Source organism: Artemia sp. Qi Xiang Cuo, chromosome 20, assembly GCF_049724085.1.
Source record: "Artemia sp. Qi Xiang Cuo chromosome 20, ASM4972408v1, whole genome shotgun sequence".
Taxonomy (NCBI): domain Eukaryota; kingdom Metazoa; phylum Arthropoda; class Branchiopoda; order Anostraca; family Artemiidae; genus Artemia; species Artemia sp. Qi Xiang Cuo.
Window position 1 is genome coordinate 47,694,144 of NC_142813.1, and position 24,694 is coordinate 47,718,837.

At 35.3% G+C, this 24,694-nt stretch overlaps 1 protein-coding gene across 1 annotated transcript in view; it reads left to right on the forward strand.

Annotated features, from left to right (window-relative positions):
• Positions 1-24,694, forward strand: part of LOC148940298 (dynamin-like GTPase OPA1, mitochondrial) — a 173,823-nt gene that overhangs the window by 64,257 nt on the left and 84,872 nt on the right. The window contains 2 exon segments of the mRNA XM_089106123.1: positions 554-717; positions 7,159-7,423. Coding sequence (XP_088962249.1) covers positions 554-717; positions 7,159-7,423 — 429 coding nt within the window.

Genomic DNA, 24,694 nt, shown 5'->3' on the forward strand with positions numbered 1-24,694 from the left:
TTAGTCGGCTTCAGCACTTCTTGAAATGAAGTTTTTTCTTCTTGAAAAGAAGTTTTTCTATATTTTTTTCAGGGATCAGGTACCAGGGACCCTTTCAGTATTAGGGACCAAAAGAAGTTTTTGGTCCCTGATCTCCACTTGTGGGATCCTCTACTCTTCTAAAATCCATCAAAATTTCAATTATTTAGAATCTTGTGACACGGAACTTTGAATAAAAATTGTGACATGAAACGATGCGATGTTAAAAGACAATTATCGCATCGACATTTTGTCAGACGAATTCATACACTTTGGAAAAGACTCACTAGGAGTTTCAGAAACTCATCTTCCGATTGGAAACCTGAAATTAGGTGATCCATAATATGTTTATTCAGGTAGGAAGGAAAGGTTAGATAAACAGGGAGTAGGGCTCATGATGAATTAGGAAGCATCTAAGTCTTGCTTGGGTTAGGATAGTATTAATAATAGAATAAATACAATAATGTGTTCATTACTAGGTTGCGTCTGGCGCCGCGACCATGATTTTTCTAAAGAATTCTTGATTTCTATTTAGAAGTCCTTGATTGATATGTATTCAGAAGTGCTGGACGAACTGACAGATTACGATGTTAGTTATAATGCTCAAGATCATCTTCCTCGAGTTGTTGTAGTTGGGGATCAGAGTTCTGGGAAAACATCAGTGCTAGAAATGATAGCTCAAGCAAGGATATTTCCGAGGTAAGTCAGTGCTGCACGAGAAACCTATTAGTGTAAACTTTAAATTTTTTATGTACTTTTTTTAAACTTTAGTATATATATATATATATATATATATATATATATATATATATATATATATATATATATATATATATATATATATATATATATATATATATATATATATATATATATATATATATATATATATATATATATATATATATATATATATATATATATATTATATATTATATATATATATATATATATATATATATATATATATATATATATATATATATATATATATATATATATATATATATATATATATATATATATCTCGAGTGTACAGCGAAACCTTGCATAAATATTTTTTCTTTTTCTTATTTTCTATTTCTTTTCTTCAATCGTTCAAGAGAATAGAAAGTTTTTACGAACCTGAAAATAAAAAGAGGAAGAAATGAACATAGAGACATGAAGAAATGATGAGATGTCTTTTGAAAGGCGAAAGACAGAAGACGAGAGACAGGAGACGAGACAGAGAGGAAAGAGAGAGAGAGAGGGAGGGAGAGAAAGACAGGTCCTCGCGGCGATTTTATATCGTTGACACGTTTTCACGTTGTTAACCAATAGCTGACGTTGCAGAGCTCAAGTGTTCAAACTCGCTTATTGCTGGTTACAGGGGTGGATCCAGAGAATGGTTTTAGGGGTACATGCCCCCCCCCCAGAAGGTTTGAAAGCTGTATTGATATAGAGGTGGAGGGGCAAAAACACTATTGGTGGAGCCAAGTTTTCTTGATGCGTCTCTCAAACATTAGCTATGTATCCGCCCCAGGCTGGCTGGCGAAAAAAATTTAGCGATATTTTTTATAGCCTTGCCATTGCAAATTTTAACCAATTTTATTGCTCTAATTGTACAAGTGGGTCTTTTTTAGCCATTGCAATCAGGATTTTGTTCGATTGTGAAGTATTTATTCAGATTAGATAGCTATTCATGAATATTCACTTTTTTAGTCAATAGAACTCATCTTCAGCTATTAAGTGTGTGTCTGTGTGTGTGTCTCTGTGTGTATGAAAACTCTTGGGTAAATCTTAGGGTAACTTTGTTCAGAGAGGGACAAAAGTGAAATTTCAGTGCACTGAAGCCAAGGGTTGAAAGGGCTAAACATGAAAGGGCTAAATAGAGTGAAGCCAAGGGTTGAAAGGGCTAAACATGAAAGGGCTAGACAGAGTGAAGCCAAGGGTTGAAAGGGCTAGACATGAAAGGGCTAAACAGAGTGAAGCCAAGGGTTGAAAGGGCTAAACATGAAAGAGCTAAACAGAGTGAAGCCAAGGGTTGAAAGGGCTAAACATGAAGGGCTAAACAGAGTGAGGCCAAGGGTTGAAAGGGCTAAACATGAAAGTTGCACGAGACAGCGTGAATATAATGGTAGATATAGTATTTTCGGAAGAGGGCTGGCAGCTGCCTAGAATCTTGACGACCCCTTCTTTTTTTTTGCGCTACTGATTCCTATCAATGTAAACGATCCAGAAAGAACTGCAGTTGCTGGCACAACCAGAATCCAATGTCCGAGAAGGAGAGTCCAACTCTTCGAGAAGTCTTGACATACCCACTATATGCTAAAAATGAACTTTCGTTTTTTACGCATTTTGCGATTTGACGCTCGTCAGATTAATCACTAGCTTGATCAGGCCCGGTCAGTTAATAAGGACCCACATACTTTACTTTCGATTACTGATGGTATTTCGCATCACTTCTGATTATTATTAGAGGAATAATTTTATTTCATTTTTTGGAAAATGAAAAGGCTATATTTCATTTTGGAAGTTGATGGGCTTAAGCAAGGGGCTGAGACATTTATTGTAAATAAAATTAAATTTTGTGCCAAATTGTAAATTAAATTTATATAATTTTCATTAACTAAATATTTCATTAAATTGCGATTAAATATGAATTATTGTAATCAAATATCTTATTATTGTAACATTAACTTATTACTTACTGTGATGTGACGAACTTCAGGAATTCGAAATTCATTCGAAAATCATTCTAAATTCATTGAGCGACGTGATGTTTATTTGACGCGACGGAGTCTTAGAAGGTAGTACATTTAAGGTCTTGATACAAGGAATGATGTACATTAATAAGGAATTTAGATCAGGAATAAGAGTGTTAATAAGCAATAGTAATAATAAGCATTAATACTAATAATACTAATGCTTATTAATAATAAGCATTAATAAGGAATAAGAGCGTTCACAGACACGTACACAGATTTTTCTTTTTTTTATTGGGAAGGGGGGGGGGCAATAGTAAGAAAAAATCATTTTTTAGTAACGTAATTAAAAAGTGCCAAGAAATTCCGGAAAGCTTGGGATTTTTTTTTTTAGGGGGGGGGGCTGGCACCGAGGTCTCTCCTACGTACTTCCCTGACTGTCATGTCCTGAACTTTTGCCTTCTTCCAGGTCGAGTCCTTGGTTACACCTAGGTCTTACAAATGCATAGAAAGATAATATTTATATTTAACGCATATTCAGTAATAAATAAAAACTAACTTCAGCTTTAATGGACATTAAAATAAAAGTACATATTTACTAAGACCGGCTGATCAAAGAGCCTTTCTTAAACTGAGATTCAATTAAATGAGATTTAATGTTCATTAAGCAGAAATTTCAGTTTTTACATTGTATAATTTTGACGGAACCACCCATGCGTGTTTGGTAAATTATAGCTTTTTGAGTTTTAATAAGTGATATTCTGCTTCATGAAAAATAAATATAATAATCCGGAAATTTTTGACTAAAAAAGATTCAGTAAAAATGGTGCTTTCAGGAAAATTGTAAGCTTAACTGGGTTATTATTTCCGATTCTTAAAATTTCCTAATTATTATTTCCAACAACATTAACTATAAAATTGAAAGGAATAACAATAATTGATGAAATTTTCTTTTCTCGTTTTCCGTGTTCTGAACCAAACGACAAATTGAATTTCTACATATGCTTTAAATTAAAATTATGCATAATTAAATTAAATTATGCTTACATATTAAATTTGTAAGCATAATTTAATTAAATTAAAATTAAACATAACATAATTAAAATAAACATAATTAAAATTAAGTTAAATTATGCTTTAAATTAATCTTAAATACAAACCAAGACAAATTTAATAGATTTAATAATAATAGGCTATATATTTATTACCTAATAGGCTATATATTAATAATAGGCCTATATATTTATTATAATAATAGGCTATAGATTTATTACCTGCCAAAACTGTAAGAGATACAATGGGCGGCAGAGTATAAAAAAGTGAAAAAAGAAAAAAAAAGACAAAGAACAAAGTACGGTTTAACACGAATTTAATTGTTTTTAGGGGGGGGGCTTACATATAGATAAATTTGGTTTGTGTCCACAGTACATTCTTCTTTCCAATTTTCGTTGTTGCGCACGTATTACAAATTTTGAAAAAATATTTATTTTTATCATCCTGAAAATTAGTTTTTTTTTTGCTTAAGATTTGGGGAAACACCTTTTTATTGAAAAAAAAAGGGAAACACCTTTAAGCTGGTTTTGTAGACATATCTTACGTAATCTGCGAAGTAATACTTTATGTTCGTTTGAGTTTCAACTTCGCTCTTTACTTCCATTAGAAGACCTTTGCTTTTTAATTTATTTTCTATCTTTTTTATTTTTTTCTAAATGTACACAATAAAGCTTAGAGAAAGGTATTCGTTTAATTTAGGCGAGAAACTAAAGAAGTCAATCTGATATTTGTTGTTAAAATGCGAGATCAAACATCCTAGTTTTACTTCCTACCTCCCTTCCTACCCGAGTTTTATTTCCTACCTTCAGCGCACTGATTGCCAATGCACTGAGCCCCCCTCCCTTCTGCGTGCGGCTCTAATAAGACCATGTGAAGCATTGCAGCAAGTGTGAATCTCGTGGGGAGCAAGAAATGCGGCAGGGTTTCTTGGAAACAAAGGAACAATGTGGACAAGGAACAATATAACAGATCGACTGATGACTGCTTTTTGTGTATGACTGTACCTTTTTTATGTTTTAATTGCCTTTTTAATGCCCCTTGAACAGCTTCCTGCGGTTATGGATCGTCCTTGATACGGTCAGTACAGGGTTCGGGTTTCCCCCTCCCCCTTGAAGGCGCAGCTAAAAACCCTGCTGCTACTCCCTACCACATATAGTTGAGGTCTTTTAAACCCTATTGTTGGATACGGATGACAAATTTGCTGCTCTTTCAACGCAGAAGCTGACTCGAACACAGACACCTGGAACTGTAATTGCAGCTGTTTGCCTTGTTGGGTTGAGCTTCGCTGGAGGGCCTAGTAACCAGGCTGGTGACAAGAAATCTGTACCTTCCTGCTGGAGAGTTCGTATCAGGTGTAGATCCTTGATCAACAATGAGCCAAGTAATTACTTTCCACCGATTTTGGTTGGGATCTTAAATCTCCTAAATCTGTATATGCTGATGTTAGGGGGCCCTTCTTACTCCTTTTACAGAGGTCGAATCGGTCTTATATTTCTTATCAAGCCTGGCTGAGATAGAAAAGTATATCTAGTCAAAAGTTCTGCTTATGATCTCTTCCCAAGCCATTTGGGGACGACCAAAAATTAAGTGTGTCAAGAATATTAGGTAGAATTGTAGAATACATATTATATATCGAATATTAGGTACATGTCAAGAATATTGGGTTTGAATATAGAATAAGAATGTAGAATATTAGGTATATATAGAAGGTATAATATGGAATATTAGGTATATGCCAAATATATTGGAAGAATGTAGAATATTAGGTATATATAGAAGGTGGACTCTTTTCCTCCACGAACCTCAAGACACAACTAGGATATTTACTCTTAATTCCCACCAAGTTTTTTTGAAATATGATGTTCGGTTTAGTAGACGTTCTGACTATAAGGATATAGGGCCCCCTCCCCTTGAAGAATCCGATTGCTTCTGAACACCAAAAATGCAATGCTAGGACACTAAATTTCAAGTTTGGCTGAGATCTGGTTTCCTCTTTTAGTCGATGTGCTAATGAAAAATTAGGAATCCCCTCCATCTGTCCTTACTGCCTTTGGATAGGGCTTATGCTTCTCAAAGACGTAAATTGGACACTAAACGTTCTCCCCACTAAGTTTGTCTGAGATCTAATGGCTCTTTTTGGAAAGTGACAAAAATTAGGATGCTTATCCACCTCTCCCACAAACGCCAAACTTTTAAATCCATGATTAAAAGTGAATTTTCTATCAAAACACTACAAAAATTTGCTCCTTTTCTGGGCTCCAAAAACACGCAACCATGACACTTACTGCTACTTACCATCAACTTTGGCTGAGGACTGACAAACCCATCTGCTAGATGCGATAATAAGTGTTACAACCCTTTCCTTACATTACTTCCCAGAAATAACTCCCAAAAGACATAACTAGGGCATTAGTTCTTGCTTCTTTTAAGTTTGGTTAAGACCGACGACCTTTTCTAAAAGATTTCCTGGCGGTAAGAATTTAGGACTTCATCTCCCATAGTGGTTAGATCGTATTTAGAAGTCCACAAGGTACAAATGGAGACTAGCTCTCATTTTCCATCAAGATTGGTTTAGATCTGTTGACCCCATCTGCTAGATGTAATAATATGTGTTTAGGCCTCTCTCCTGACATAGATTGCCTGAACTAATTCCCAAAAACATAACTAAAGCTGTAATTCTTGCTTTCCACTAATTCTGGTTAAGATCAGCCAACCTCTTCTGGTAGATATTCAGGTGCTAAGAATTTATGACTCCTTTCCCGATAGAGATTGAATTGTATCTGGAAGTCCTCAAGGCTAGCCCACACTTCCCATCGACTTTGGTTGAGATATGCGTTTCCATTTACTATATGTGATAATATATGTTTAGAGCTTCTGCTGACATAGGTCCCCCCTCTCACCCACAAAAACCACAAAACATATAATCAGAGCACTAGGTCTTGCTTCCAGCTAATTCTGATTAATATCTGCCAACTTCTTCTGGTAGATGTTCACTTGGGAAGAATTCAGGACTCATTCCCCTATGCACGTTGAATTGTATCATGAAGTCCCCAAGGCACAATTGGGGACCCAGCTGCTAGATAAATTTTTTCTGTGCTCTATACCGGAAGAGGAAAAAAATTGATTTCGTATTTTTTCCAGAAAATTCAAGAGAAAACACTACGAAAGCAAATTTTTTACTTCCCATTACAATTAGGCATTCTAGTTTTTCATCTTCAATCAGGTTGAGATCCTGAGTAGGGGGAGGTCATAAAACAGGACAAATAGGCGAACATTGTGAGAAATATTACGTAAAATAGAAAAATCACAAAATTCAAATTGAACTAACTAAAATATTTAGTTAATTTATTTAAACAAGAAAATATACGAAAAGTGGGCTAAATTCTATAATGTTTGTTTTAAGAGGTGCTGGTGAAATGATGACACGTGCCCCAGTAAAAGTTACCCTAAGTGAAGGACCGTATCATATAGCACAATTCAAGGACAGTGCAATTGAGTTCGACCTGACTAAAGAAGAAGACCTAGCCGAATTGAGGCGTGAAATTGAAATTCGAATGAAGAACAGCGTTCGGGATGGAAGAACGGTTAGTTTTGAAGTCATTTCATTGACTGTCAAGGGTCCAGGTCTTCAGAGGATGGTACTAGTTGATCTACCAGGTATAATTAGTGTAAGTGTATTTTACATTACTTTGAAACTGTTTTTTTATTATTAAGGGCTTTAACCTTTTTTTCAGTAGATCATATCTTCTCTTTTTTTTATCTTGAAAAGGTTTTAAATTTGTTAAACTCCTCTTTTTCCTGGGTTTTCCTGGGTTTCCTGGGTTTAAAAATGAACCAAGTACCTAGACAGTGAAAATACAAGCTGATGCTTTGAATTGGTTAAGTGGAAATTTGCGCAACCGCATTTATATTGAAATATAGAAAAAAGAAAATTATTCTTTATTGAAAGAAATTCCATATGCAGTTATGCGGTTTTTTATGTCAGTTAGTGGTTTTTGGAATTAGCGCGCGCCAAATTTGACATGGCGGAAAATCAGCAAAAATTCCGCTAAAAACGTACGCCAACTAACAGATTAAGGTATACTTGATCATTTTAAGATGTACTTGAAGTTGTGTATCAATGGGTTGTTGATGTTGGAATTTTTAAGGATGAAAAAGTGTTTTCATGTTCAACTAATTAGATATCTAGGTAGGTTCCTTTATTTTTATAAATTTTCCTATGTCAAGGGACGTTTGCGCAGTGACTCAATTAATTAATCAAATCATATCAATAACACAAAAGCTAAGATCACGAAAAGAAAAAAAAAACAACACGAACTTTACAAGGGACCCGTTCTTACCCTGGATCTCAACTAAGGGAAAACTTTTTGACCTGTGATTCAAATCAAGGAACCGGTTTAGAGCCCTTAATGCTGCCCGGGAGGCTATTCCAGACGATTTCTGCCACGTGGCAAATTACATGGGCTGACCTTACTGTATCTCTCTTTGGGAATCAAAATTACGAGCTCCAGCGATCCAATGAAGCCTCACTTAGTTACCAAAGAGGCGATTTCAGTTTTGTCAAAATTTTGTGAGGGTCATTAATACTCGAAGCAGGATTAAATAGTCCTATATATGAGGGGGGGGTCGCATCCCTAAACATCCGGTCTTAGCGTTGAAGCTAGATTTATACCTTAGTGTCTATAATAAATATCTTTAATATGTTGAAACTTGAGCGTAAAGTACAGGGAGAATGTAAGAAGAGGGAGGGGGTAAGAACGCGGCATCGCATTCTTACCCCCTACATTAGATCCCCCCTACATTAGGGGGGGGAGGAGAGATCAAAAATGTAATTTTCAGAAACCAGGGGGAAGTTTAATTTTCAAAGTCTATGGGGAATCTAATTTTGAAAATCTAAGTGGGGGGGGGGGTAATTTTTCCAATTCAAATACCACAATGGAACTTTATCCAATGAAGAGGTGTTTTAAAAAATGGGGGGGGGTTTATTAACGCCACTGTTTGATGTCCTTAGTACGTTAAGATAAGGATTTTTAGTTTTAAGTAAGAACTACCATATAGTGAAGAATCAGTCTTTAAGTTATGTCATGTTTTGCTCGATTTCCTTCTTTTCTTTGGCTCCTGATTGCTAATTAGTAAACTGTTTTTTTTTGTTTTTTTTTAATCAAAATTCCAACCATTTCAAATTGCCACACCAGAATGGTCTTGGCACATATAAATTAAATACGGATGCAGCCTGTCTTTTGATTCGCTTTGTATTAAGACGTCAAAATGATATTTTTTTAGCGAAAAATTCTCTTTTAGTTAAATTTTCTTGAATTACAAAATTCCCAGCATCCCCGTTTCAAATGATGTCTTTATTTTTTATGTTTCATTTTATTGTTTCGCTACAAGATTCTTGTAAGCCATTTTACTGCTAGCGCTCATGGTACCCTCCCCCAATTCCCCCCCCCCTTTTGTGCCGGTATACATATGAATGTAATCTTTTATGTTACATAGAAAATTTGACGTAGATAATTTCGGAGACCATACTTCCTTTCCATGACGATAAATAAAAGTTCAAATAGGGATAAAATCCTTTTAATAGACAGTGATGAAAACAGTTTTAGTACTGATGACGGTCACTGCATATGTGACCGAAATATCTGGTATTTTTGTGAATTTCTATCACTGTTATCATCATCACTGTCTATTAAAATGATTTTATCCCTATTTGAACTTTTATTTATCGTCATAGAAAATTTCTTTCTCCAATTAGAGGGAGTTTTCACCCCGCAAATCCCATATTACAGACTTAGTCCAAGAATATACCTGGCAATGAAGGGAGATTTTAGATTAATCTATAGTTAATATATGTATTTTTTCAATTATTTCACCTAAAGATTTTGGTATTATTTTCCTAAAAGACAGCACTCATAATGCCCCCCCCCCCAACTTCTCCACCTTTTTACCGGTATGTAGATGAACACAACCTTTTATGTTACACAATTTTTATTTTGTGGAATAGGAGAGGAGCTTTCACCCCGCAGCCCATATAGATAGGATATATTCGTGTTAAAAAAAAAACAAAAAAAACATCAGTGTTAACAACCACCCTGAGAAATAAAAGAAAACTTATCGAAAAGGCTGGCACAAATACAGTAAAAATAATTCAGGACTAAATAAATTATAAAACAAGTAATGCAAACCGCACATCCTAATCAACACCACAAACCTTATAACTAAACAAATTCAACTTTAATGTTAAGAATTACAGGCATTTGAAATTACAGTACGTATTACAGACTTAGTTCAAACATATTCCTGGAGATGAAGGGAGATTAAAGATTAATTTCTTATTTATTAAAATATCCCCAGTTTTCTATGATTGGGGAAGAGCATAAATTTTTTTTACCTCCTCTCCTTGATTTTAGTATATAGGGAACACGGGGTGGAACGGGGTACTATCTTTAAAATGATTTTTATTAATTAGAAGGAGTCAATATAAAAGGCTACAAAATTTCATAAAAGTACCTTGTATTGCTGTAAACAAGTTTCAAACTCATATTGTAAGAAGTGAACACAATTATTATTTATTTAATTAAAATATAAAAAAGTGTCAAATACTCCGTTCTGCTCCGTATCCGGGGGAGAACAGGCTGGTAGTTAAAACAGTATATCTAACTAAGTAAAACTGTTATTTGGCTTTTTATTTATTTTGATTAAGGTAACAACTCTATTTTAAACATATTCTTTCATCGAATTAATCTGATTATGATTAATTAAATCAATTAATTAATCTGATTAATAAAAATAAAACTATAATTTGGCTTTTTTCTATTTTGCTTAAGCCAACAAAACTAGTTTAAACATATTCTTTCATGAAATTAATCTCATTCTGAATTACAAAATTCACATACAAGGATCGTCCTGTTTCGTCCTTCATCGTCCTCGCTATCAATTCCTGCACAGGAATTGTAAGCCCATTTTTTACATATGGAAAAGGCAACCCAACCCTCAGTTGACCTTGAGTAAAACTCACAACAATGTAAACTTTCACAGTCGGAAAACTCGTCAGAATCACTGCCGTAAGTTTCAGGTTGTTTCTTTATCTTCTTGTTTTTTTTCTTGGCACTTTTTCCTTATTCAGGCACTTTCCCTTTGTTTTTAAACTTTCCGTTTTGTTTTCTTTCTTAAAAATTATCTTCAGTGCTCTTTCTGTCTTGGCAATCTCTTTTTCTTGTTTTTCTTTTATAGCATCCTCTAACTCATTTTTGTATGGTGAATCAGTTATAACTGCAGTCTTCTCCTCCTTCGATTCATCCTTTTTGCACTTCTTCTGACTTTTGGAATTTGAATTAAATTTTCAGGTGAAACAATAAATACAGTTAGAGAGTCATTTATGTCAGTTGTCATCCAAGTCAGCATCCAGGAGTAGCCTTGTCATCGATATTAGATTGAACCGTTTTAGCTGGGGTACCATTAACACCAACGGTAGGGCTAAAAACTGTATTATCTTCACCCCTTTCACTAAAAGTCCGGGGATTTTCTTTATCAACAGATGAGCCAGACGAAGATTTTCCCACTTGTTCTTTCTCCGTCGTTGGAGGTTCCTCAATCACTTTTTGGGTTGAAGGTTCAGCTTGTTTGATGTCAGTAGTGTCAGCTGGTAGGAAATCTGGCTGAGTTAGGTGGCCGAATTCCTGTTGCTTTAAACCCCTTAATTGCAGTATTCATAGAGGCGCTTTCGATAAACGCTGATCCGAAGAGCGTTGAAATTTGAAACAGCGTCACGAATTTCCCTGGGTTGCAATGGAGCCACTTTCGAAGCTCCTCAGCGTAGTGAAGGCTCAGAGGCTTTATGAAAGACACATCAAGCGGTTGTAACTTGTGAGAACAGTGCGAGGGTAAACAAAGCAACGAAACGCCATTATCTCTTGCGTAATCTATGACCTCTAGGTTCTTGGTTTGGGTGGAATGTCCGTCTAATATGAGGAGAACCGGAAAGTCCTTTGATGCCTTAGAAAATACTACAAATTTTTTACACCATGCTAAGAATAGCTCAGCTGTCATCCATCCAGTGCTGTGAACCTCAGCCCAACTCCCTGGAGGTAGTCCCAGCTCAAACTCCTTCTGCATTTTCTTCCTCGGAAAAACTAACATCGGGGGCATGTATGATCCACTTGGAGACATGCAAATAAGGCAGGTTACGGTCTCCCCCCTTTTTGCAGAAGTTATTGCACCAACTTGTCGTTTACCCTTACAAGCAATGATTTTTGAATGGTTCTTAGGTTTCACTGAAACACCAGTTTCATCACGATTAAATATCTGCGACGCTGTAAGTTTGTGCTTATCCACCAATTGAGTGAGTAGCGAAAAAAACTATCCACAGCCACTCTATTAAATCTCATGGCTCTTGCACCAGATGTTGACTCTGGCTGACCCAGATGTTGACCCAGTCTTGACCAGCTATTTCATTTTGAAATCTATGAGCTATGCCATTTCTTTGAGCTAATTGGTAAGCTAAGGTACGTAAGTCCCTCATCGTCAGGCCAAATAACCGCGACTCCATAGTTTTGCGACGCGACGTTTTTAACCAAGTCGTCACAAGCTCAAGCTCCTGTTCTTGGGTAAAAACGGTTTGAAATTTCCAAGCAGTTTTATCAATCAGATACTCAGGATTTTCCTTTTTTTGTTAACGTATCTTTCAAGAGTAGTTTGGGGAACCTCAAACTCACTAGAAGCATTCAGGCAACCACATCGTCCAGAAATGACCGCTACAACACCATTGTTCATCGCCTCAGTAGACCAGGATTGTCTCTGTCTTTCTCTTATACACACGGACCATCTGAAAATAAATTAAGGAAAGTTACTGACCCAGTTTTAACGACTGGTCAGATTAAAATAGTGTGGGGCGGAATGGAGTACTTCCCAATTCCGCCCCACCCGTTCCACCCCAAGAACACGCCTTATTATTTGGAGGTTATGGCCACGCAAAAGCTTCAAGTAAAGAAACAATAAGGTGACTAAAACAAAGCCCATTGAGCGTATTACAAATATGACTAGCTGCAGATGTAATGCAAAGAAGCGTGTTAACCTTACCTTGATTACAAAATCAATAAAAGTTTAAATCGAACAGCAAATAACTATACGGCAACTGGTTCTCTCATCAAACGAAAGGAAACTAAACAAAAATGGATGCTGCAGTTCAGCTGTACCGAGCTGGAGTAGTTGTAGCTACTGCCGCTTGGCGCAACACCTTTCTTGTCCTCTAAAAATCGCTTACCCCGTTCCGCCCCTTACCCCTTGCCACCCGTTTTTTACCTTGGGGGGGGGGGTGAATTTTCATTTTAATATGATTTTTGTTTGTTATTTTGATTGAAAAAAGGAAAAAATTCCTCCCCCCCCTAGATTTTGAAAAACATATTTTGCCTTCCCCTCAATTTTAATGAATTGACGCCACTGAGTTAATTTTACATGAAAATCAACGTTGGAACAAGCAAAACATTAGATTATAGGGTACTTACGTGTTATAGCGACCACATTTTGTTCTTGATCTGTAATGAAACCGGTTTTTTGTCTCTACTGGTAGATAAGCAGTATAGCCTGTGCAAGATAACGGGTTTGTTGCAGTTTCCATGATTTTGTTACTAAAGTGTTATATTTCCGTCATATTTTGGTATGTTTCATTATGATTAAACTAACTTCACGTCTTTGGTGTCGTCCATATAACGCGTAAGTACCGATGCTAGTTATGTGAAAATAATTGTATGTTGTGTGCAGGGTCGCCAATTCACGAAAATATACGGGGGGGGGGGGGGGAGAATTTTTAAAAATCTTTTATGACCACAAGAGGTATTTTCCAAATCGGGGGGGGGGGGGTAGGGTATAATTTTTTTTTTAATTGAGAACAATTACTGAAAATGAATTTCAGCTTTAAATAACCCTCTTTGTAATGGCCATCCTTCGTACATTCTGGAAATAGAAAGAATGGTTAATTTAAAAGAAGGTTTTTAAAAAAAGTGAACAGCTGTATTGAAACCGAAGAAGAGAAGAAATAAAGTCCTGGAATAATTCACACTGAAATGAACAGAAATTCAAGCAATTTATAACATTAAAACATCGAGAGGACAGATACTGCTATAGATGATCTCCTGAACTAGTAGCATACTCCTAGTTTAGGAGATATACTCCTAAAACTAGTTGCAATTAAAATAAATAATCCAGTTAAACTTGAATCGAATAGAAATTACTACAAACACGAGTGGGACTTCTGGTCCTAGAACATTCTAAAGCTAGAGCATCATTTGCTCTTTAATAAAAATAAATATATTTTTATTACCGAAGGACGCACCAATCAGCGAGATTCTTAAATCAAACAAGGACTAAATCGAAGGATCGTCCGCACTCCGCCACATTATTTACGTCTCAGAGCGCAATTTATTTGACCATGTGTAGGCACAATTTCACACGGCCGCGCCTACCCTTGCCACGGGTTTTACACTTCTTCCACGTGTGCCATGCGTCAAATGGTGTACATAATTTTTAAAAGCGGGTAACCCCTCAGATTAAATAGCATGATCAATTCAATAACTAGGTTCTGCTTCTTTGCTTGGCTCTGCTTCTTTGCTACGTTTTTGTAGCATTTCCCTAATATTTGTGGTAAAAAATTTAATAGCTGCTCTTCTTAAGCAGCAATGTTTTGTCACTAATCAGAGGACAACCGCAAAATGTAATAGTAAACCTCTAATTAGCTCCAAAAAATGTTTCTATTTTATCCAGTGTCCAGAAGTCTTAATAATTTCTTGCAATTTCTGTCCTGGCTATTAGAATGAATTTTTGGTAATTTCAATGGGCGAGGCTTCTTAAGTTGATGACTAGAAAGTAGCAGGGTGACCATGAGATGGTTCTTTGATGGACTTATGATTTATGTTATCTATGAAACGTGCCATTTTGTTACAAGTCTGCAGCTGTAAGCTGCAGAAAAAGGACAACATACTTGTGTTGTTTGATCAAGATGGGCTTATTAATAATAAAAACATTTAATAAAATTTAATTGAATTAAGTTAAATTAGACTTAGTTAAATTTAATAATTAAATGATTAGTTAATATTAAAGTAAACAAATGAATTAATAATTGAATTTTAAATCTAGCAATGAAATTTAATAATCAAATTTAAGTAATAAAAAATAAATCAAAATACTCAGTTCATTCTTGAACGCCGAGAGCCTCAATATCTATATTTTATAAATAACGCGCCGAGTGGTCACTGCTCCTACTCTCAGACGTAACCTTACCTCTCAATTTCGAAAAGCCGACCAAATACCTTCCTGCTTCTAGCCCCTGGGGAAACTGCTCCATAAAAAATATAAAAAGTAATTAATTCATTATAATTCAGAATTTCGTATAATTTTTGCATTTAGAACTTAGATCTATTGTATTTAGATTGTTCTTAAACTATTTATTTATCGCAATTTAGCTTAACAATTCTTTTTTAAATTTAATTAATCGTTCTTTACTCTTTTCTTAAATGACGCAAAGGAGCTTTTATCCCTTACAAGGCCGTTTCCAGGGTTTGGTTAGGGAGTTTGAATTCCTTCCCCCCTGAAATATTTGTCCGACTCGTAAAAACGTAACAAAAAAGAATATAAACAAATTTTTAGTGCTTTTTTAAAGTTTTTTTTGTAGCCCCCTCCCCCCAAAATTTTAACGATGTTTTTTTCGATGGTTTTTTTTTTCTAAAATAAATTGAAAATACATTTCAAAAAGGAAATTCGGTAGATGGATAAAATTTAATCTGTTACCAAATGTTTCCAAAATTGTCGCCATAATAAAAAAACCGTTGGACTAGAGTATAATAAGATACATTTAATCTGCATATCGAACCAAGATTGTCAATTCAAGAAAATATACGGGAGGGGGAGGACTAGGATTTTTTTTTAATGAAGAAGCAAAAAATACAATTTTCAAAACCTGAGGCAACAGTTTTTACGTGTTTTTTTTTTCAATGGAAACACCATAAAAGGTATTTTCCTAAATCTGGGGGGGGGGGTATTTTCTCCCTGTTGTATATAGGCACCCCGAAAAAGAACAGAAATCTTGACCATATACGGACATTTCGCGATAATAATCTATATTAGATGCAGGAATCAAAAACGAAGATGAAACGAAAATACAGAACAACAACCATCTCCGAGATCCGAAACAGAGAAAGAAAATTCGAAATAAGAAATAAGAGATGCGTAGCAAAGCAGATATTTTGGCAAGGAACTCCCCCAAGCCAAAAATATAAAACTTCCTGTTCCCAAAAATACAAGTGGTTTTTATTTATATTATAGGCATAAAGATTCAGCGATGAATGTCCACATATAATAAGATAATTTATTGATGTGGTCGAAATAGGACTGAAAGTCGTTAAGGCCAGTTTAAAAATTGAAAACATCTGAGATAGTGCAAGAGCAATTTTGTAGGACCACAAAATCAGAAGGGAAAACTAAACATAATTTGCATGAATGTACTTTATCACTTGTGATATATTAAACTGTGATATAGTGATCAAGGCCGTATCCAGGGGGGGGGGGGTTAGGGGGGTTTGAACCCCTCATCCCCCCCTCCCCGAAATGTTTGTCTGACTCGTAAAAACATAAAAAAAATTGACATAAACAAATTTTGTATGTTGTTTTGGAGGTTTTTTGTGTACCCCCCCCCCCCATCCAAAAAAAATTAGGAGGGGGTTTTACTAAAAAACCCCTCCGAAAAAAATCCTTGGTACGACCTTGATAGTGATATGTATTGTGGGAATGCAAATTGATATTTTTTTTAGCGAGAAATTCTCTTTTAATTAAATTTTCTTGAATTTCTTATATAAATTTTCTTGAATAACAAAATTCCTAGTATCTGGGTACGGCCTTGATAGTGATATGTATTGTGGTAATTTAAATTTCTACCTAGAGTGGGAATAGGAGAGATGAGGGATTTGTTTTCAATTATTTGTGGGATTATCAGGAAGCGCTAAAAATTCTAAGATATGCCACCGAAAGAATATAATTTAGTTTTTTAGGCGGAGGAAATGTTTTTTTTTTGTTTGGATGGAGGAGGAGCGTGTGTAGCTATGTTGGCCTCAGGTGGCTTGGTGTTGCGGTCAGTTGTTAGTAGTAGTAGTAGTAGTGGAAGGGGCTCAGATGAACGTTTTCAGTTATATATGTAATAACCTCCGGCTCCTGACGAGACATTTAAAGAATGACTGTACTTTGCTATTACAATTTACTCTTTTAATATACTATTTTTTTCTATATATTCTACAGCGTAGAATGTATTCAGGATTTTCTTTCAGGGGGAGGGGGGGTCAGAAAAACAAACTTTAGAAGACGCAACATAAATTCGTGTACATGCATTTTGTTTACCTTTGTAAAGGTTTGACAAAATTTCGGGGGGGGGGACTGGACATCCCTTCCCTGAAGACAACCCTGTCTACAGTATAATATCTCTTCAGTGGCTCGTAATTGCCAAGATTTATAAACTATTTAGTATATCAGGAGACGTTATAAGATTTTAGATGAAGCATATAATACATAATGGACAAGCAATCCTGCTTACCTGGACTGAGTGGGGCTAGGGAAATAACCACCCACCCCAAACTAGGTTGGAATTAATGTTTTGGAAAAGTGTGATTTAAAAATGAGTGTGGTTTAGCTGTAAATATAAATTTCTTTTTTAGTTTTTGGTTATGAATGCATGGGAAAATTCTTTACATTTAGATTAAATTATTGCGCTTAATTTGAAGATGGCCATAATAACTAAGGTCATCTTATAGTATAATTTGCTCCCTCTAGCGTTTTTTTTCAAAGCTAGTATGCAGATGCTCAATTTTTTAATTATTATTCCTAATTATTGTTATGCATGGCTATTTTATGTGGGAATTGGATAAAGCTGACTTACCATATTCAGTGTTAGGCTATTGTGTGAATATATCTGTATCATAGTTATAAGATCTTCTTTGGTTGACTGGACAAGGCTATCTCCAGGGTATTTTTTTTTTTAGAAGATGAGGCATTAGTTGTTTCTGAGAAATATAAGTGTTTTTTTTCTTATTTTTTTGGACGGGGGGGGGGGGAATTAAATCAACTATAAGGATTGCTGTACCTGAGTCAGACCTTTGGGGAGAGGGAGAAGACGGATTGTATCGATGCCTTAAGAAGGACGCTTATTAGTGTATGTTTTTAGTATTTATTTATAAACATGAATGCCTACGATTGAAAATAATTAATAACTATCGAAAAAAGGAACAGACTTGAATATAGGTGTTCGCTAATAGTTATTTAAGCCAACATTTTCTTTCTGTAGACTAAAGCTGGCCATACGCGTACAACATATGGCCTCTCTGAAAATGCATTTCTTTTGGAGATAATATTAATATGTGTAAGTAGTTCCTCTAGGGACATCTGTGTCTTATAGGAAATCCATAGATATTATTTGGGAATTTAATTAACCGACGGATCCTCTTCCCTCGTTTGCCCTCTGGCAGCTGGGACGGAATTCCTATTACCTTATTTCCATGCAGCAGACGGAATGATCCTTCCTGTTTACTTAGTATATCTATGTTCTTCCTAATGAAGGGAGGTCAGCTGGGTGTAACAAGGCCGTACCCAGGATTTTTTTTCGGAGGGGGTTTTACTCTTTTTTTTTTGGGGAGGGGGGTTACACAAAAAAACCTCAAAAAACGCATACAAAATTTATTTATGTCCCTTTTTGTTACGTTTTTACGAGTCAGCCGAACATTTCGGGGGGGGGGGGGGGCGGGGGTGTTCAATCCCCCCCGTGGATACTCTCTAGTCGTTATTTATATCTACTCTCTACTACTCTCTAGTCGTTATTTATATTGGATGAATGGTTCATTTTGACGGTTCAGTTGTTGTTTTTTTTCGTTTTTTTAAAAACGGTTCATTTTACTTCATTTATGTTTAATGACGAATAGCATACTCACGCCAGTATAGGCCTATCCTTTCTACCCTTACGTATATCTTTATACCCTTATATACCCGTAACCAGTATACCCTTTATAACAACAGTTCATTTTACTGCATTTCTGTTTAAGGAAGAATCAAACAGTTCGTGGTAACGAACTATAAGTAAGGAGCGACCCGGCTCAATGGTAACCAAAACTCTAGAAAACGGTATTTTGATACAAATAGATACATCAAAAGAATCAGATTTTAATGGTGATTTCAAATATATAAATTTCATCAAGTTTAAGCCTATCCATAAAAAGTTAGGCGCCTGAGAAAATTTGGCTGATTTTCGAAAAAAGGAGGAAAGACCCCCTAAAAGTTTTAGAACCTTAATGAAAATCACACCATCATATTCCGCGTATCAGAGAACCCTACTGTAGAGGTTTCAAGCTCACATCTACAAAAATGTGGAATTTTGCATTTTTTGACAGAAGAAAGATCACGGATGCGTGTTTATTTGTTTGTTTGTTTTTTTTTCCCCCAGGGGTGATCGCATTGACCCAGTTGTCCTAGAATATCGTGGGAGGGCTCATTGGAATGGAAATTATAAGTTCTAGTGCCCTTTTTAAGTGATTAAAAAAATGGAGGGCAACTAGGCCCCCTCCCACGCTCATTTTTTTCCCAAAGTCACCTGATCAAAATTTTGAGATAGCCATTTTGTTCAGCATGTTCGAAAATATAATAAGTATGTCTTTTAGGATGACTTAATCCCCGAAGTTCCCGGGGGGAGGGCTGAAAGTTATGAACTTTACCCAATGTCAACATGTAGTATTGGTTATTTGGAAGTATACAGACGTTTTCAGGGGAGATTTTTCCTGGTTTAGGGGGGGGGGTGTCGGGGGTTATGTGGGAGGATCTTTCCATGAAGGAAGTTTTCATGGGGGAAGGGACATTGCTATGAAGGGGGCGCCAGACTTCTCAGCATTATTTAAAAAACGATCAGAAATTAAATATAAAAAAACAAGTATTCCAACTGCAACAGCAGCAACATCGAAACTTTAAACGAACAGAAAATATTACATATATGATAGGGTTCACCCCGTAGTCAATACCTCGCTCATTAAGCCAAAGATTTTTTAGTACTTTCATAAGAGCTATTTATTCTAATTAACTGCCTTTGTGATTAAGCGGTCATTTTTAAAGAATTGGAACAAAATTCGAATTTTCGCTTAAAGAGCAAGGTATTGACTAGGGGGCGAACCCCCTAATATACGTATTAAAAATATATGAATATAGAAATTCGTTACGTAAGTTAATTCGTAAGTTACGTATATTTATTACTAATAAAAACGTTCGTATATAAAATTAAACAAGTTTCGAGAAAGCCATTTAACCAAATAAAGTAAATTAATATGAAAATTTTGTTTTAATTATTCATATACGGTGAGCCAAGATCAAAACCTGCATTTATTCAAAAACGTTCAAAAATTACATAAAAAAACAAGTTTTTTAAACTGAAAGTAAGGAGCGACATTAAAACTTAAAACGAACAGAAATTATTCCGTACATTAAAGGGATTGTCCCCTCCTCAACGCCTCGCTCTTTACGCTAAAGTTTGACTCTGTCTCACAACTTTATTTTTTAAAACAACAAAAAACTTTAGCGTAAAGAGCGAGGCATTGAGGAGGGGACAGTCCCTTTAGGGACTGTCCCCTCCTGGGACCTGGGAAAATGGGGCGGAAAAAGTCTCCTGGACTTGGATTATGCTGATGATTTAAGCATCCTAGATGAAAGTGTGAGCAAAATGAATGAAGTTTTAGAGGTTTTGCGAGTTCAGGGTGCTAGTATTGGTTTGAAAATTAATTTTAGGAAGACTAAGTCGCTATGGCTAGGAACAAGCGAAGATGAATAGGTGACGTTTGGTAGTGAAAAGATTGATCAGGTGGGCACCTTCACTTACCTTGGTAGTATTATTAGTAAAGATGGTGGGAGCAGTGAAGATGTTAAAAGTAGAATAGCCAAGGCTCAGGGTGTTTTTTCCCAGTTAAAAAAAGTTTTGGAAGAATAGGCAGATAAGTCTGCAAACCAAGATTAGAATATTAGAAGCTATAGTTATGACAGTGGTCAAATATGACTCTGAAACATGGGCGCTCCGAAAGCGGATTAAGATTTGCTAGATTTTTTCCAGAGAAATAGCTTAAGGATTGTTCTGGTAACCGGCTGACTGACCATATTTTAAACAATAGGCTGTACGAAAAATGTGGTTCAATACCCTTTTCTAGGTCTATAATGAAAGAAAGGTTGAGGTGGTTTGGGCATGTTGTGCGGATGGAGGATGACAGATTGCCGAAGATTGTTCTTTTCGGCCAACCATCTAGGGCTAAACGGAAATCAGGTCGTCCCCGTCTGGGGTGGGAGGACGTTATAAAGAAAGATTTAAAGGAAATGGGAACTTCGTGGGCGGGTGTAAAAAGGGAGGCTTTGAATAGATTGGGGTGGAGGAGGAGCGTGCGTAGCTGTGTTGGCCTTAGGCGGCTTGGTAGTAGTAATCAATGTTATACTTTGCTTGGTGCCATAGGAATTCCTATGTTATTTGCGTACTGCCATAGGACCATGTTATTTGCTGTGCTATTTGGGTCATTGACTTACCAAGGTCAACCAGACAGGTTTCTGGTGGGTATAGTCTGGTTTGGTGGGTATAGTCTGGTTTGGTGGGTATAGTCTGGTTAGGTAGGTATATTCTGGTTTGGTTGGTATATTCTGGTTTGGTGGGTATAGTCTGGTTTGGGTTTTCAAAGAGAGTGAGTGGAATATTAATGTTTTGAATAATAGGAGTGTGATTTATTCTAATTAGTGATTGGATAATTTTTTAACATGAAATATCTGAATAAAATATTTTTTGGGAGAGATGGGTTGATTGTGTACTGTATAATACACAAGTGATGTTAGAACAGTGTTGACAATTTAAAATAGGGTCTAAAGTTTTAGTATACTAAAAAGTTGATACTAAGAGGGATGTAGATGGTAAGAAAAGAAGTTCAATAATGAAATTCAGAACAAACCTTAGAAATCCTTGCAAATCAAGTAGTAGGGTGTATGTGAGTACGAACCATCAAGGATCATAAGCACCAACGACACTAACCAGCAGAGACATTAACTCCCCAAAGGTCCCTTACCCCCCAAACTCGTTGGGCACCTCCTCCCTCCAACTTTATGGCCCCCCCCTCCTCCCCATTTTTTTGATTTTTTTTTTAACATGATATATTTTTTTCAACTTTTTTTTTACATGTCTTCGAATGAGATGAAACAAATTTAAATTCAGTAGTGTTCTGTCGTGGTTTACCTTGTCACAGTTACATTCTCTTGATTTTTCAAAGTTCATTTTGTATTTCTTTCGTTGAAATTAAAGATTTGTAATATTTCAGTAGTGTTTTGTTGTGGTTTACCTTTTCACAGTTACATTCTCTTTATTTTTCAAAGTCTATTTTGAATTTCTTTTGTTGAAATGCAAGAGTTGGAATATGTCAGTAGTGTTTTGTAGTGCTTTACCTTGTCACAGTTACATTCTCTTGTTCTTTCAAAGTTCATTTTGTATTTCTTTCGTGAAATGCAAGAGTTGGAATATTTCAGTAGTGTTTTGTCGTGGTTTACCATGTCACAGTTACATTCTCTTAATTTTTCAAAGTTAATTTTGAATTTCTTTCCTTGAAATGCAAGAGTTGGAATATTTCGGTAGTGTTTTGTTGTGATTTACCTTGTCACAGTTAGATTCTCTTGATTTTTCAAATTTCATTTTGAATTTCTTTCATGAAACGCAAGAGTTGGAATATTTAAGTAGTGTCTTGTTGTGGTTTACCTTGTCACAGCTACATTCTCCTAATTTTTCAAAGTCTATTTTGGATTTCCTTTGTTGAAATGCAGGAGTTGGAATATTTCAGAAGTGTCTTGTTATGCTTTACCTTGTCACAGTTGCATTCTCTTGATTTTTCAAAGTTCATTTTGGATTTCTTTCGTGAAATGCAAGAGTTGGAATATTTCAGTAGTGTTTTGTCGTGGTTTACCATGTCACAGTTAATTTTATTAACTGTTTAATTTTTATTCAAATTTAAATTTTGAATTTCTTTCGGGAAATGCAAGAGTTGGAATATTTCAGTAGTGTTTTGTCGTGGTTTACCTTGTCACAGTTGCATTCTCTTGATTTTTCAAAGCTCATTTTGGATTTCTTTTGTTGAAATGCAAGAGTTGGAATATTTCAGTAGTATTTTGTTGTGCTTTACCTTGTCACAGTTACATTCTCTTGATTTTTCAAAGTTTATTTTGAATTTCTTTCGTGAAATGCAAGAGTTGGAATACTTCAGTAGTGTTTTGTCGTGGTTTACTATGTCACAGTTACACTCTCTTGATTTTTAAAATTTCATTTTGAATTTTTCTTGTGAAATGCAAGAGTTGGAATATTTAAGTAGTGTTTTGTCGTGGTTTACCCTGTCACAGTTACATTCTCTTTATTTTTCAAAGTTCATTTTGGATTTCTTTTGTTGAAATGCAGGAGTTGGAATATTTCAGTAGTGTCTTGTTATGCTTTACCTTGTCGCAGTTGCATTCTCTTGATTTTTCAAAGTTCATTTTGGATTTCTTTTGTTGAAATGCAAGAGTTGGAATATTTCAGTGGTGTTTTGTTGTGCTTTACCTTTGCAGAATTACATTCTCTTGATTTTTCAAAGTTCATTTTGAATTTACTTCGCGAAATGCAAGAATTAAAATATTTCAGTAGTGTTTTGTCGTGGTTCACCTTGTAACAGTTACATTCTCTTGATTTTTCAAAGTTCATTTTGAATTTCTTTCGCGAAATGCAAGAGTTGGAATATTTCAGTAGGGTTTTGTCGTGGTTTACCATGTCACAGTTACATTCTCTTGATTTTTCAAAGTTCATTTTGAATTTGTTTCGTGAAATGCAAGAGTTGGAATATTTAAGTAGTGTTTTGTCGTGGTTTACCTTGTCACAGTTACATTCTCTTTATTTTTCAAACTTCATTTTGAATTTCTTTTGCTGAAATGCAGGAGTTGGAATATTTCAGTAGTGTCTTATTATGCTTTACCTAGTCACAGTTACATTCTCTTGATTTTTCAAAGTTCATTTTGGATTTCTTTTGTGAAATGCAAGAGTTGGAATATTTCAGTAGTGTTTTGTCGTGGTTTACCTTGTCACAGTTACATTCTCTTGATTTTTCAAAGTCTATTTTGGATTTCTTTTGTTGAAATGCAGGAGTTGGAATGTTTCAGAAGTGTCTTGTTATGCTTTACCTTGTCACAGTTGCATTCTCTTGATTTTTCAAAGTTCATTTTGAATTTCTTTCGTGAAATGCAAGAGTTGGAATATTTCAGTAGTGTTTTGTCGTGGTTTACCATGTCACAGTTAATTTTATTAACTGTTTAATTTTTATTCAAATTTAAATTTTGAATTTCTTTCGGGAAATGCAAGAGTTGGAATATTTCAGTAGTGTTTTGTCGTGGTTTACCTTGTCACAGTTGCATTCTCTTGATTTTTCAAAGCTCATTTTGGATTTCTTTTGTTGAAATGCAAGAGTTGGAATATTTCAGTAGTATTTTGTTGTGCTTTACCTTGTCAAAGTTACAGTATCTTTATTTATCGAAACTAATTTGGAATTTCTTTTCGTGAAATGCAAGAGTTGGCATATTCGAGAAGTGTTTTGTTTTGGTTTACCATGTCAGAGTTACATTTTTTTTATTTTTCAAAGTTCATTTTGAATTTCTTTCATTAAATGAAAGAATTGGAATATTTCAGTAGTGTTTTGTCGTGGTTTACATTGTCACAGTTACATTCTCTTGATTTTTCAAAGTTCATTTTGGATTTCTTTTGTTGAAATGCAGGAGTTGGAATATTTCAGTAGTGTCTTGTTTTGCTTTACCTTGTCACAGTTGCATTCTCTTGATTTTTCAAAGTTCATTTTGGATTTCTTTTCTTGAAATGCAAGAGTTGGAATATTTCAGTAGTG